We start from the raw sequence: 13,897 nt of genomic DNA, 5'->3' as shown, positions 1-13,897 counted from the left end.
GCAAAAAACGGAGAAGGCGGGCCAAGCTACATAAGCCTTCCAAATACGGTAGTAGTGAGACGATGTGACTAACTTTCTAGCCCGAAGCATAGTAGGTATAACCGTATGAGGAATCCCCTTCTTTTTCAAGATGGCCTTCTCAACAGCCACGCCGTCAAACCTAGCCTGCGTAAGTCTGGATAAAGAATAGGACCCTGTTGCAGAAGATCGTCCCGTAGTGGCAGGGGCCAAGGCTCGGCTACTGACAACAGGCGTCGGGTGGAGTACCAAGTTCTGCGCGGCCAATCTGGAGCCACCAGGAGGACCAGAGCGTTTTCTCTCTTGATGCGCTGTAGAACCCGAGGCAACAGCGGGAAGGGAGGAAAGAGGTAAACATAATGGAAATTCCAAGGAGCCGTGAGGGCATCCATGCCCGCCGCTGCCGGGTCTCTCGTTCAAGCGTAATAAAAAGGCAGCTGATAATTCAGGTGGGACGCCATGAGGTCGATCTGTGGTTTTCCCTACCGGCAGACAAGCTGACAAAACACCTGGGGATGGAGTGACCACTCTCCCGGTGCATGTCCTGTCGGCTGAGGTAATCGGCTTCCCAATTTTCCACTCCTGGAATGAATATTGCCGAAAAGGACAGCGCATACTCCTCCGCCCAGAGAAGTATGTTGGTGACCTCCCTCATCGCCGTACGGCTGCGAGTGCTGCCCTGACAGTTGATGTCTGCTACCATTGTGGCGTTGTCGGATTGAACCCTGACCGCTCAACTGCGCAGCAGGTGATGTGCCTGAAGTAGGGCGTTGTATACCGCCCGCAGTTCGAAAATGTTTATCGGGAGAGCTGATTTGTGGATCGACCAGCGTCCCTGGAACCGATGTTCGAGGGTCACCGCCCCCCAGCCTCACAGACTTGTGTCCGTGGTGAGAAGAGTCCAATCCCACACTCCGAACCTCCTTCCTTCCAACAGATGTGCCGACTGGAGCCACCAGAGAAGCGACGACCGTGCCTTTGGAGATAGCGTCACCCGCTGATGAAGGAACAGATGAGATCCTGACCACTGATGTAGAAGACACAGCTGAAACGGTCGAGAGTGAAAGCGACCATACGGAAGAGCTTCGAACGCCGTTACCATCTTTCCCAGAAGGCGAATGCACAGATACACCGACAACCGACGGTGTCGAAGTACCGATCTTACCAGCATCTGCAGAGACAGGATCTTGTCCTGAGGAAGGAAAACCTTCTGATGGACCGTGTCGAGAATCATTCCCAAAAACAGCAACCGTTGTGAGCGGCATAAGTGAGACTTCTGGAAGTTCAGGATCCACCCGCGCCGAACCAGAAGGTCCTGCGTTATCCGGATATTCTGAAGTAAAAGCTCCGCCGGGCGCGCCTTTATGAGCAGATCGTACAGATAGGGAACAATCGTCACACCCTGATCCCGAAGTAGGGCCATCATGATCGCCGTGACTTTTGTGAACACTCTGGGAGCAGAAGAGAGACCGAACGGAAGGGCCTGCAACTGGAAATGAGCATCCTGTATCGCGAACCGGAGAAAAGCCTGATGAGGAGGCCAAATGGGAACATGTAAGTATGCATCCTTGATGTCTAAGGACGCCAGAAACTCGTTTTGCTCCAAACCCGCAATAACAGACTGGAGGGACTCCATCTTGAACTTGAATACCCTCAAATACTGGTTGAGATCCTTCAAGTTCAGGATTGGCCTGACCGAGCCGTCCGGCTTTGGTACAAGAAACAGGCTTGAGTAATATCGCTGATTCCAATGCTGAGAGGGGACAGGGATCAGTACCTTTGCGGCTAGAAGCTTCTGGACCGCTGCCTGCAAGGCAACTCCTCTGTCGGAAACTGGTAAACCCGTAGTGAAAAACCGCCAGGGCGGACGGGTCTGAAAATCGAGCTTGTAACCGCAAGGGATGAGATCCCTGGCCCAAGCATCTGGGCAGGACCGTACCCAAACTTCCTTGAAGTCCCACAGACGAGCTCCCACCCTGTGGTCTCCCAGGTGGGAGGGGAGCTTGTCATGCGGTGGTAGTGGCGGCGGATTTAACCTCTGACTGGGTTGAGGCTGTGGAACTTCTGCCTCTACCCCTATGGCTCCGCCGGGCACACCTTTATGAGCAGATCGTACAGATAGGGAACAATCGTCACACCCTGATCCCGAAGTAGGGCCATCATGATCGCCGTGACTTTTGTGAACACTCTGGGAGCAGAAGAGAGACCGAACGGAAGGGCCTGCAACTGGAAATGAGCATCCTGTATCGCGAACCGGAGAAAAGCCTGATGAGGAGGCCAAATGGGAACATGTAAGTATGCATCCTTGATGTCTAAGGACGCCAGAAACTCGTTTTGCTCCAAACCCGCAATAACAGACTGGAGGGACTTCATCTTGAACATGAATACCCTCAAATACTGATTGAGATCCTTCAATCTGCCCGCCATTATGTTGGCCCACTGCCCACCAATGTATTATTATACACCAATTTGGCAATACATTTGAAATAATTGACACCAGTGACAATAAAACAAACTTTATTTAACCTTAATAATGCAACTATTTATATATTAAAACATTTCCATTTTTTTTTCTTCTTTTCTTATCGCATGATCGCATGGGCCAACATAATGGTGGGCAGGGGAGGCAGTAGTGTAGCCTGCATACCTTGTTTATATCACAGAGCAGAGCAGCGTACTACCTCACTGTTTTCTTGTATTCTCAGCACAATGGGTGGAGGGGAGTGTCCAGGAAATGAGCTCAAAAAAAGCACTTCAGATGCGATTTATCGCAGCCTTACCTGCCGGGGAAATCGCAGCTCGATATCGCATCGTGGCCAATCGCACAAGTGTATGGGTGGGCACCCATAAGACTATAGTAAAATTGTTTCCATAACAGGAGCTCCCAGAATCAAATCAGCACAAATAATATAACTAGCTATATCCACATGTATACTCCTGATATACAAATCAGTTACTGAATGCTTCCTACAGGAGTTGTGGTGCATCCCAGAAACAGAGAATTACAAGGGATGAAGACTCCTAAAAAGCATCATCAAAGTAAAGTTTAGATTAAAAATGCAGTGAATGATTTCATAATGAAATTCCAAGAACCCCTCTACTCTCCTGTTAGGTCACGGTGATCGTAATACAGGAATATACGTTATGGTAAGAACTTCCCGTTAATAACGATATTTCTCCTAAGACCACAGGATCCACAAGATAACATTGGGATATGATGAAGCGACAGCGGATTTGCACCAGTCAAAGCTTTTTGGCCTCCCAGCATGCAACAGGCCCGTCCATATATTCCCGCCTCCTGGCTCAGACAAATCAGTTGTTTTACCAAAGCTTAAGGCATGAGCATCATAGATAGACCTAATCAGGCAAGAAGAACACACATGCACACCCTTCCGTACAAGAAGGAAGAGGTTAATGAGTAAAAGGATCCTCAAATCAGGTGTGTCAGGGTGGGATCCCTGTGGAACCTGTGGACTTAGGAGAAATACCATTATCAACGGTAAGTTCTTACCATAACGTATATTTCTCCGGCAGGGTCCACAGGTTATCCACAGGGATTTCCCAAAGCAAATTAGTGGTGGTGACGCCCCTGATTGGACAGGAGAATCCTTTGCCTGTATTCAGCGTCCTGAGAGGCAAAGGTATCAAAGGCATAATGTCTAATGAATGTGTTAATGGAAGAACATGTGGCTGCCTTAAATATCTGTTCTGCTGAAGCACCATGTTGTGCTGACCATGGTGGACTTACCTTATGAGTAGAGTGAGCAGAGACATTAGCCGGAACAGGGAGATCAGCAGTGGCGTAACTACTGCTCCCGCAGCCCTCGCGGTGGCTTGGGGGCGAGGGGCTGCGGGGGCACCGCCACTGATTTATTGCAGATTGACATGTGGATGAGCGTCCACATGTCAATCTGCTGTCTCCTCTCCCTCCTTCCCTCCGCTGCTGTGTTGGAGGGACACGGGGGGCACAGCGCGCGCCTCTCCTTTGTCCCTCCTGGGTCTCCGGCGGGTCTAATAAAGGAAGTGCCGTTCGTGAGCTCTGATTGGCTCACGAACCGGCACTCCTTTAACAGACCCGCCGGAGACCAGGAGGGACACAGGAGAGGCGCGCGCTGTGCCCTCTGTGTCCCTCCTTCACAAAACAGCAGGGGGAGCGGGGGAGAGATTTATCTGACACTGGGGGGAGCATATTCGGCACAGCGGGAGGGGGGCATATGTGGTCCTGAGGGGGCATATGTGGCACTAAAGGGGCATATGTGGCACTGGGGGGGGTATATGTGTACCTGGCACATGGGGTGGGGGGCTATATTTGGCACTGGGGGCATGTGAGTACCTGGCACTGTGGGGGAATATCTGGCACTGGGGGCATATGTGACACTGGGAGCTCAGCCCTAGCAACAAGCACTACCCCCTAGCAACGAGCATGACACCTAGTGCATGAAACCCCTGGCAACGAGCATGACACCCAGTGCATGAAACCCCTGGCAACGAGCATGACACCCTGAGCATGAAAATCCCTGGCACCGTGCATGGAACCAAGAGCATAAAACCCCTGGCAACAAGCAGGTAATTTAAAAGTAATTAGAAGCCTTACTGTAGGACTTAATGTGTAATGGGCATTAAGGTGTGTGGCATAATGTATCACGGACATTGCGGTGTGTGTCATAATGTGTCACAGGCATTACGGTGTGTGGCATACTATATCACGGGCATTGTGGTATGTGGTATAATGTCTCAGGGGCATTGCAGTGTGGCATAATGTATAACGGGCATTGTGGTGTGTGGCATAGGGTACAACGGGCATTGTGGTATGTGTCACAGGCATTACGGTGTGTGGTATACTATCATTGTGGTATGTGGTATAATGTCTCAGGGTCATTGCAGTGTGTGGCATAATGTATCACGGACATTGCGGTGTGTGTAATGTGTCAAGCATTACGGTGTGTTGTATACTATATCACGGGCATTGTGGTATGTGGTATAATGTCTCAGGGTCATTGCGGTGTGTGTCATAATGTGTCACAGACATTGTATGTGCTATAATGTATCAGGGGCATTGCAGTGTGTAGCATAATGTATAACGGGCATTGCGATTCCTGTCATAATGTGCCACAGGCATTACGGTGTGTGGCATAATGTGTCGGGGGCATTATGGTGTGTGCATATTGTGTCATGTGCATTATTGTGTGTGGCATAATGTCTTAGGGCCATTGCAGTATGTGGCATAATGTATACTGGGCATTACTAGAAGAGGGAAAAAGGAAAAATAATGTAAGGGGCATGAATCAGGATTATTTTTCTTTCCTGTGGTGGCTAACGTCTGGGCGTGCAGGTTGCAAAACTGGGGTATAAGGTAGTCTTTTCCTACAATACCACAGCCCCTTATGTGAAGCCACGCCCATTTCAATGAAGCCACACCCCTTTCTGCGGCACACGTTTTTCCCTTTACGAATGCCAATTATGGGGGCTTGGGGGAGAAAAATTTCTAGTTACGCCACTGGAGATCAGCGTGAGAATATGCTGCTGAAATAGTTATCTGAAGCCACCTCGCCACTGTCTGCTTATCAGCAGACCATCCTCTCTTGTGAAATTTGTAGAGAATGAAGAGAGAATCTGTCTTTCTGGTGGCACTGGTAAGATCCACGTAGATCCTTAAGGCACGAACCACGTCCAGCGATGCATCTCCCGCAGAAAGGCCCGGTTCATGGAAAGCCGGGATTACATTTTCTTTGTGAAGGTGAAATTTAGACACCACCTTGGGAAGATACCCAGATTTAGTTCTGAGAACCGCTCTATCTGGATAAAAGATCAGAAATGAGGGACGACATAACAATGGCCCTAAATCTGACACTCTTCTAGCTGACGCCATGGCCAGTAGAAAGAGAACTTTAGCGATCAACCATTTAAGATCCACTTTATTAAGTGGTTCAAATGGGGCAACTTGAAGGGCCTTTGGGACTAAATTTAAGTCCCAAGGCACTGTAGGAGGAACAAAAGGAGGTTGAATGCGCAGCATTCCCTGGAAAAAAGTAAGCACATCCTGTAAGTTGTCAATTTTCTTTTGGAACCATACAGTCAATGCTGACACTTGCACTCTCAAGGAAGCCACCTTCATACCTTTATCCATTCCTGCCTAAAGGAATGTTATGACCCTGGAAACTCTGAAAGACCTAGGGTCCATTTTCCGTTCACTGCACCAATGAATATAGGTTTGCCATATTCGGTGATAAATTCAAGCTGAGGAAGGTTTCCTTGCTCTGATCATTGTTTGAATTACCTGTTGTGAGAATCCTCTTGACTTCAGGATAGAGGTCTCAAGAGCCACGCTGTCAAAGACAGTCAATCCAGATGTCTGTGACAACAAGGACCTTGCGTCAGTAGATCTGAACGTTGAGGGACAAGAATGGAGCATCCATCGACATTCTCTGCAGATCTGTGTATCAATGTCTTCTGGGCCAACCAGAGCTATTTGTATCACGGCACCCTTTCCTTGCTTTATCTTTCTCATCACCCTGGGTAATAAGGTGATTGGAGGAAACACATAGGCCAGATGAAAGTCCCATCTCACCGACAGGGCATCCACAAAGATCGCTCTGGGATCCTTTGTTCTTGACCCGTATGCAAGAACTTTGTTGTTCTTACGGGACTTCATGAGATCTATCTCTGGCAACCCCCACTTGTCGACCAGAGTCTGGAAGACCTCCGGGTGTAGAGCCCATTCGCTTGCCTGAATAGCGTGTCGACTGAGAAAATCCGCTTCCCAGTTTAGGACTCCCAGAAAGAACACTGCGGACAAGGCTGGATGATGAAGTTCTGTACACTTTAGTGTGTGACTTACCTCCTTCATAGCTTTTTGGCTGCGAGTTTCTCCCTGATGGTTGAGGAACGCTACTGCCGTCACATTGTCTGAGCGGATCTGAACTGGTTTTCTCCCGAAGAATGTCCTTTGCCTGAATCAGTGCCATGTATATGGCCCAAAGTTCTAATATATTTATTGGCAAGCCACCTTCTTCCTTGGTCCATTGCCCCTGGAAACAAAACCTTCCTGACACTGCTTCCCAGCCTTGGAGACTGGCATCTGTTGTCAGAATTTCCCAATCTGATATCCGAAAGGGTCTCCCTTTGTCCAGATGGGATGTCTGTAGCCACCAGGCTAACGACCACCTTACTTCCACCGTAAGGACCATAGTCTGCATTTTTATTATCTGATGAAACCCATTCCATTTAGCAAGGATCAGATGCTGCAGAGGCCTCGAGTGGAACTGAGCATGCTCCACCATGTCGAATGTTGACACCATCACACGCATTGCTGCGTGAATGGATACCCTTTGACTGTGTAGCTGCTCCTGAATCCTTGACTGAACTTTGAATATCTTGATCAGAGGTTAAAATACTCTTTGAAGGCTAGAATCCAGTACAGCCCCCAAGGTGAGTAATCCGCAGTGACGGAACCAGAGATGATTTCGCCCAATTTATGAGCCACCCGTGCTTCTGCAGACACGTTACTGTCTGTTGCAGATGACACTGGAGCAATTCCTGAGACTGTGCCAGGATTAAAAGATCGTCGAAGTATGGAAAAATTCTTATGCCCTGCTGGCGGAAATAAGATGCCATTACCACCATAATTTTGGTAAATACTCTGGGGGGCTGTGGCTAACCCAAAAGGTAGGGCCTGGCTGAAAATGCTGTTGGAGGATAACGAACCTGAGATAGCACTGATGGGACAGGGTTATACGAACATGTAGGTAAGCATCCTGGATATCCAAGGATACAATATAATCCCCTGGCTTCATGGCCAAAATGATGGAACATAAAGTCTCCATATGAAATCGAGATACCCAAATGTACTTGTTCAGAACTTTGAGAATGAGTATGGGCCGGAATGACCCATTGGCTTCTGAACTAGAAACAGATTGGAGTAAAAACCCTGTCCTCGTTGTGCAGGAGGAACTGGAATGACTACTCCTAACTAAAGCAATTTCTGAACTGCCTCTTGCAAAGCCCTGACCTTCGTCTCTACCCGAGACGGGCTGGTGCAAAAAAACCTTTGAGGAGGGTGTTTCTTGAAGGCAAATGCATAATTGAGAGATACTGCTTCCTGCACCCAGGCATCTGTTGTAGACTGCGGCCAGATCTGTGCAAACTGAAGAAGTCGGTCCCCCACCCTGGAATCCCCCAGGTGGAGGCTCACACCATCAGGCTGATGGCTTATTTTGTTTTAGCAACTGGTCCTCTGATAGCCCAATACTATTTAGTCTTACCAGACTTGTTGTATTGGGGCTGCCTGCCATCACTTTTCCCTTTAGCTTTTTCTTGAGACCGATAGGGCCGAAAAGCTGGAACTTTATGTTTGAATTTGTATGTGGAAGGAAACTTTACTTTCTTGGAGTCTGCTTCTGACTCCTAAATATCTGTCAATTCTTTACCAAAAAGAATATCTCCAGAGAAAGGTAAAGACTCCAAAACCTTTTTAGTTTCTGAATCAGTTTTCCATGTATGTAGCCAAACTTCTCTGCGAGCAACTACTATTGAAGCTGATGCCCTGGAGGCAACTGTACACATATCCAAAGCTGCTTCTTCCAAGAACATTGCAGCCTGTTTTATACTGTATGTGCCACATGGGATTTTTGCTCTCTAGATGACATTGAAAGATCTCCTTCCAATGCATCAGCCCAGGCAGCCACTGCTTTTGCCATCCAAGCTGAAGTCATGGCTGGTCTTATGACTACCCCAGCCAGGGAAAAAAATGTTTTTTTAAACCATTCACTCTCCTATCCGTGACATCATTTAATAATGTTGAAGGCAGAGGTAAAGTAGATTTTCGCTTTAATCGAATAACATGCATATCTACTTTGGGTCCACCACCCTCTTTAAACAATCCCCAGCTGGAAGAGGATAACTGTAATTCCATTTCCTAGGAATTCTAAACTTCTTACTGGGCGTAGCCAAGGCCTCTTCCATGATTTCCGTCAGCTGATCTGACCCAGGAAACTCAGTTTTAACTGTTGTAACACAGGTTCTGCTGATTCTTCTAAGGATAGAATGGCTTTCATTGCCTTATTTAACTCAGCTATGTCCACTGAGCTGAGGCCTACCCTTCGTATGCAGAACCAGAGCTTAATAAGCCTTCATCCTCCGATGAATCCTCATCTGAAACATATGTAGACTGTGAAGATGTAGATTTACTTAAAACTGGCTTTTCAGTCTGTTTCTTTTGAGAGGCTGCTGCTGGAAGTGATAAACCGCAGGTGAGAAGCTTAATCTTGTAACCTATTCCTGGTACAGAAGTTGGAATTATCCACTTAGCTATACTGGATAATGGCCCTCATTCCAAGTTGATCGCTCACTAGCTGCTTTTAGCAGCAGTACGCACGCTAGGCCGCCGCCCTCTGGGAGTGTATCTTAGCTTAGCAGAAATGCGAACGAAAGGTTAGCAGTTCTGCTACTAAAAAATTTCATGCAGTTTCAGAGTGGCTCGATACTTACTCCTAGCTTGCGATGACTGCAGTCTGTTTAGTTCCTAGTTTGACGTCACAAACACGCCCTGCGTTCGGCCAGCCACTCCCCCGTTTCTCCAGCCACTCCTGCGTTTTTACCTGGCATGCCTGCATTTTTTAGCACACTCCCTGAAAACTCTGAGTTGCCGCCCAGAAACACCCACTTCCTGTCAATCAAACAACGAACACTCGAGCAACTGAAAAGCGTTGCTCGACCTTGTGTAAGACTACAAAGTTTTGTGTGAAAGTACTTTGCGCATGTGCGCTGCGTACCATACGCATGCGCATAAATGCCGTTTTTCACCTGATCGCTGCGCTGCAAAAAACGTCAGCGAGCGATCAACTCGAAATGAGGGCCAATGTCTGTACAGACATAGCCCAAGGGGGATCAACTTGCACCTGTATCTGTCTTGTACTATTCAAGAGACCTTAGTGAAAGCTAAAACAATTTGCACACAACCATCCTGAACCAGATCCTGAGAGGTTAACCCAGCATTGCAAGACAAACATGATATGAGTGTTGGTGTTGCTGTGAGTGTATCTTCCTCACTTTTGCCGCTCTTAGACATGATAAATCCACACTTAAAACAGTGTACTACACAATTTGTGACTGTAATCACTTTAAGATTTGTTAAAATTACAAAAAATCCAACCCTACCCTGCTATACACCAGCATTGAGGATCGGAATAGAAAGAAAAAAACTGACAGAATTATAGTAAAGTCAGCAATCACGCTAGGGTGTAGCGCTGGCTCAGGACGCCGCTCACAGCGCTGCACCATGTACCGCTGAGCCATCCCCGGAGCGCAGTTAATACTGCGCTCCTACCCTGTTGCCACCATCTTCACACTGACCCCCACTTGCTAGGGGAGTCGGTGTCTCACTCGCCACCGATTCTTCGGCTCTGCAACGGGGTGGCTGGCATGCTGCTGGGGCGAGCGGTACCCTGTGGCGGAGAACGATCAGACCCTTCTGGAGCTCAGTGTCCAGTTAGCTGAGATAGTGGTTTAGACCCCGCAGGGCAGACACTGCTCCCTCCCTGTAAAACGAAAAACTCTAAAACAACATTTTACTAAGAAAACTCTGTAGAGCTCCCCTAGCTGTGACTCCCCTAGCTGTGACCGGCTCCGCCGGCCACATTTTCTAAACTGAGTCTGGTAGGAGGGGCATAGAGGGAGGAGCCAGCCCACACTCTAAAACTCTTAAAGTGCCAATGGCTCCTAGTGGACCCGTTTATACCCCATGGTACTAATGTGGACCCCAGCATCCTCTAGGACGTAAGAGAAACCACAGTAATATTATCAGACTCATATGCATTATGCACTTATCCAACTATTCGTACTCAAAAGGTAGATAGAGACTTAGTGCTGTATAACCCATACTCAGTAGAGTGGGATACAGGGAGACTTACCCCGCTTCCAGGATCGATCAATACGTCTGCGAATGCTGAGTGGATCCAGACGCTATTAGTGTACACCGCCGTTCCGTAAACCTATAGTGATCACAGACGCCCAAGTGAACATGAACTGGTCATGAACCGGGGGGAGGGGCGACCAGGAGAGCGTCTCACTCCCCCCTGCTAAGATCAACCCTAGGGTTCGCGGCCTCATACTACTCTTGGAGCCTATGATCCCTAATGGCTAGCGTTGGTGCACCTGAGGTGGCAGCCGTGTCAGCGACTATTTCTAAGTCTCCTCCCAAAGCAGTGCGACTGTGTCCGTATTCCCCCTCTAAGCAGAACCAATGCCTTACCTTCTCCCCGTGCTCCTGCCACGGCCTGGTAACGTCTGCTGGACCTGCTAGTATATCCGACACAGACGCCCGCCGAAACAGAACTGTACTGATGGGTAAGCGTTGTCGTGGCACGGCGGAGCGTTGTTGGAGCGACTCTTTCTAAAGTACGTATAAGAAGCTTTTTAGAAAGATCACTCAAAAAAAATATTAAGAAAATAAGAAAGCTTATGGCTGCTAAAAACCAGCAGCTCATTTACCATGGTCCGGATCCTGCCGCACCAAACAAAAAACTGATTTGTCTGAGCCAGGAGGAGGGGATATATGGACGGGCCCGTAGCACGCTGGGAGGCCGAAAAGCTTTGACCGATTGGTACAAATCCGCTGTCACTTCATCATATTCCAATGTTATCCTGTGGATAACCTGTGGACCCTGCCGGAGAAAATAGTGATATCACTGTAACTCTCCCAGAACCCCTCACCTCTCCTGTCAGGTCTCTGTGTTAGTAATAGAGATAAGAGTGATGACACTGTGACACTTCCAAATTCCCTCACCGCCCCAGTCAGGTCCCTGTGTTAGTAAAAGAGATAAGAGCGATGTCACTGTGACTCGCCCAGACTCCCTTACCTAACCATTCAGGTCTCTGTGATAGTAATAGAGAAAAGAGTGATGTCACTGTGACACTTCCAAACTCCCTCACCGCCACAGTCAGGTCCCTGTGTTAGTAATAGAGATAAGAGTGATGTCATTGTGGCTCTCTCAGACTCCCTCACCTCCCCAATCAGATCCCTGTGTTAGTAATAAAGATGAGAGTGATGTCACTGTCTTGGCAGAGGCTGTGCAGGAGTTTCAGCGCAGGCGGGGAGTGATAGAGCCTGTAGTGCTGAAATCTATTAACGTCTAGTGCTGACAGACTCAGAGACAAGTGTAAAAAATAAAATAAAAGCTTGCTGGCACCAACAAAAAACTGACCTCCCTGAGCAAGGAGACGGGTATAATGGTTATGGTATAATAATGATAATAATGCCCTTCCAGAGTTAGATAAAATATCACAAGATAATATATGGGTCCTAAAGATTGTGTCTTCTCTTGGACAACTATATAGGGATGGCATTTTTAAGTCATTTTTAACAATTACAAGAGGAGTTTAATATTCCAAATATTGACTTCTTTTGGTACCTACAAATACATCATGCTGTATCGGTCAAGTTTGAGCAGATAGTACCTGTTTTAGCCTCTTCTCCAGTTAAAATAGGATTTTAATTACCTACCGATAAATCTTTTTCTCGTAGTCCGTAGAGGATGCTGGGGTCCACATTAGTACCATAGGGTATAGACGGGTCCACTAGGAGCCATTGGGACTTTAAGAGTTTGAGAGTATGGGCTGGCTCCTCCCTCTATGCCCCTCCTACCAGACTCCGTCTAGAAACTGTACCAGAGGAGACGGAGAACTTCGAGAGAAGGATTTTACACAGATAGTGGAGAGATTCACACCAGCTCACACATACAAGGCACATCAAGCTAACCAGCTTGAAAACTCAGCAATGGCTGAACAAGATTACTTAACCAAGTAACAAAACAGTACTTAACCAAGAACTAAGCAGTACTGAACTAAGTAACCACTGCAGGATCACAAAGCGATGGACGGGCGCCTAGCATCCTCTACGGACTACGAGAAAAGAATTTACCAGTAGGTAATTAAAATCCTATTTTATCTTACGTCCTAGAGGATGCTGGGGTCCACATTAGTACCTTAGGGATGTAACAAAGCTCCCAGAACGGGAGGGAGAGCGCGGAGGCTCCTGCAGAACTGATAGACCAAACTTCAGGTCCTCAGAGGCCAAAGTATCGAACCTGTAGAACTTAGCAAATGTGTTCGACCCAGGCCAAGTAGTCACTCGGCAAAGCTGTAAAACAGAGACACCCGGGGCAGCCGCCCAGGAAGAACCCAACTTGCGAGTAGAGTGGGCCTTAACAGATGTAGGACACGGCAATCCTGCCGTAGAATATGCATGCTGGATAGTGAACCTGATCCAGCGAGAGTTAGTCTGCTTAGAAGCAGGACACCCAATCTTCTTGGGATCGTAAAGGACAAACAGAGTCCGATTTCTTGTGACGAGCAGCCCTCTTCACATAGATTTTCAGAGCCCTTACAACATCCAAGGACTTTGAAGAAACTAAAGAGTCAGTAGCAACTGGAAAAACAATAGGTTGGTTGATATGAAATGCCGACACAACCTTCGGAAGGAACTGCTGACGTGTCCACAGCTCAGCTCTATCTTCATGGAGGATCAAGTAGGGGCTCTTACAAGACAAAGCCCCCAACTCCGACAAACGTCTAGCACAAGCTAAGGCCAATAAAGTGACTTGACCTCAACCTCCAGTAAAGGTTCGAACCAATCCGATTGAAGGAACTGCAACACCACGTTAAGATCCTAGGGCGACATAGGCGGCACAAAGGGAGGCTGGATGTGCAGAACCCCTTTCAAAAAAGTCTGAACCTCAGGGAGGGAAGCCAATTGTTTCTGGAAGAAAATGGATAGGGCCGAATTCTGGACCTTTACGGATCCCAACCGCAGGCCCAAATCCACACCTGCTTGCAGGAAGAGGAGAAAACGTCCCAGTTGAAACTCCACCGCACGAATCTTCTT

At 47.8% G+C, this 13,897-nt stretch overlaps 1 protein-coding gene across 1 annotated transcript in view; it reads right to left on the bottom strand.

Annotated features, from left to right (window-relative positions):
• The window catches only part of LOC135057192 (uncharacterized), a 244,293-nt gene that overhangs the window by 43,630 nt on the left and 186,766 nt on the right, over positions 1-13,897 (bottom strand). The window contains exons 16-17 of the mRNA XM_063963087.1: positions 1,184-1,522; positions 898-1,063 (exon numbers count right to left, since the gene is read on the bottom strand). Of these exons, the coding sequence (XP_063819157.1) occupies positions 898-1,063; positions 1,184-1,522 (505 nt within the window). The remainder of the gene's footprint in view (positions 1-897; positions 1,064-1,183; positions 1,523-13,897) is intronic.

The sequence above is a fragment of the Pseudophryne corroboree genome, chromosome 3 (assembly GCF_028390025.1).
Source record: "Pseudophryne corroboree isolate aPseCor3 chromosome 3, aPseCor3.hap2, whole genome shotgun sequence".
In the NCBI taxonomy this organism is placed as follows: Eukaryota; Metazoa; Chordata; class Amphibia; order Anura; family Myobatrachidae; genus Pseudophryne; species Pseudophryne corroboree.
Note: the sequence above shows the minus strand (reverse complement) of the source record. Positions and strands in the feature narration are given on the sequence as shown.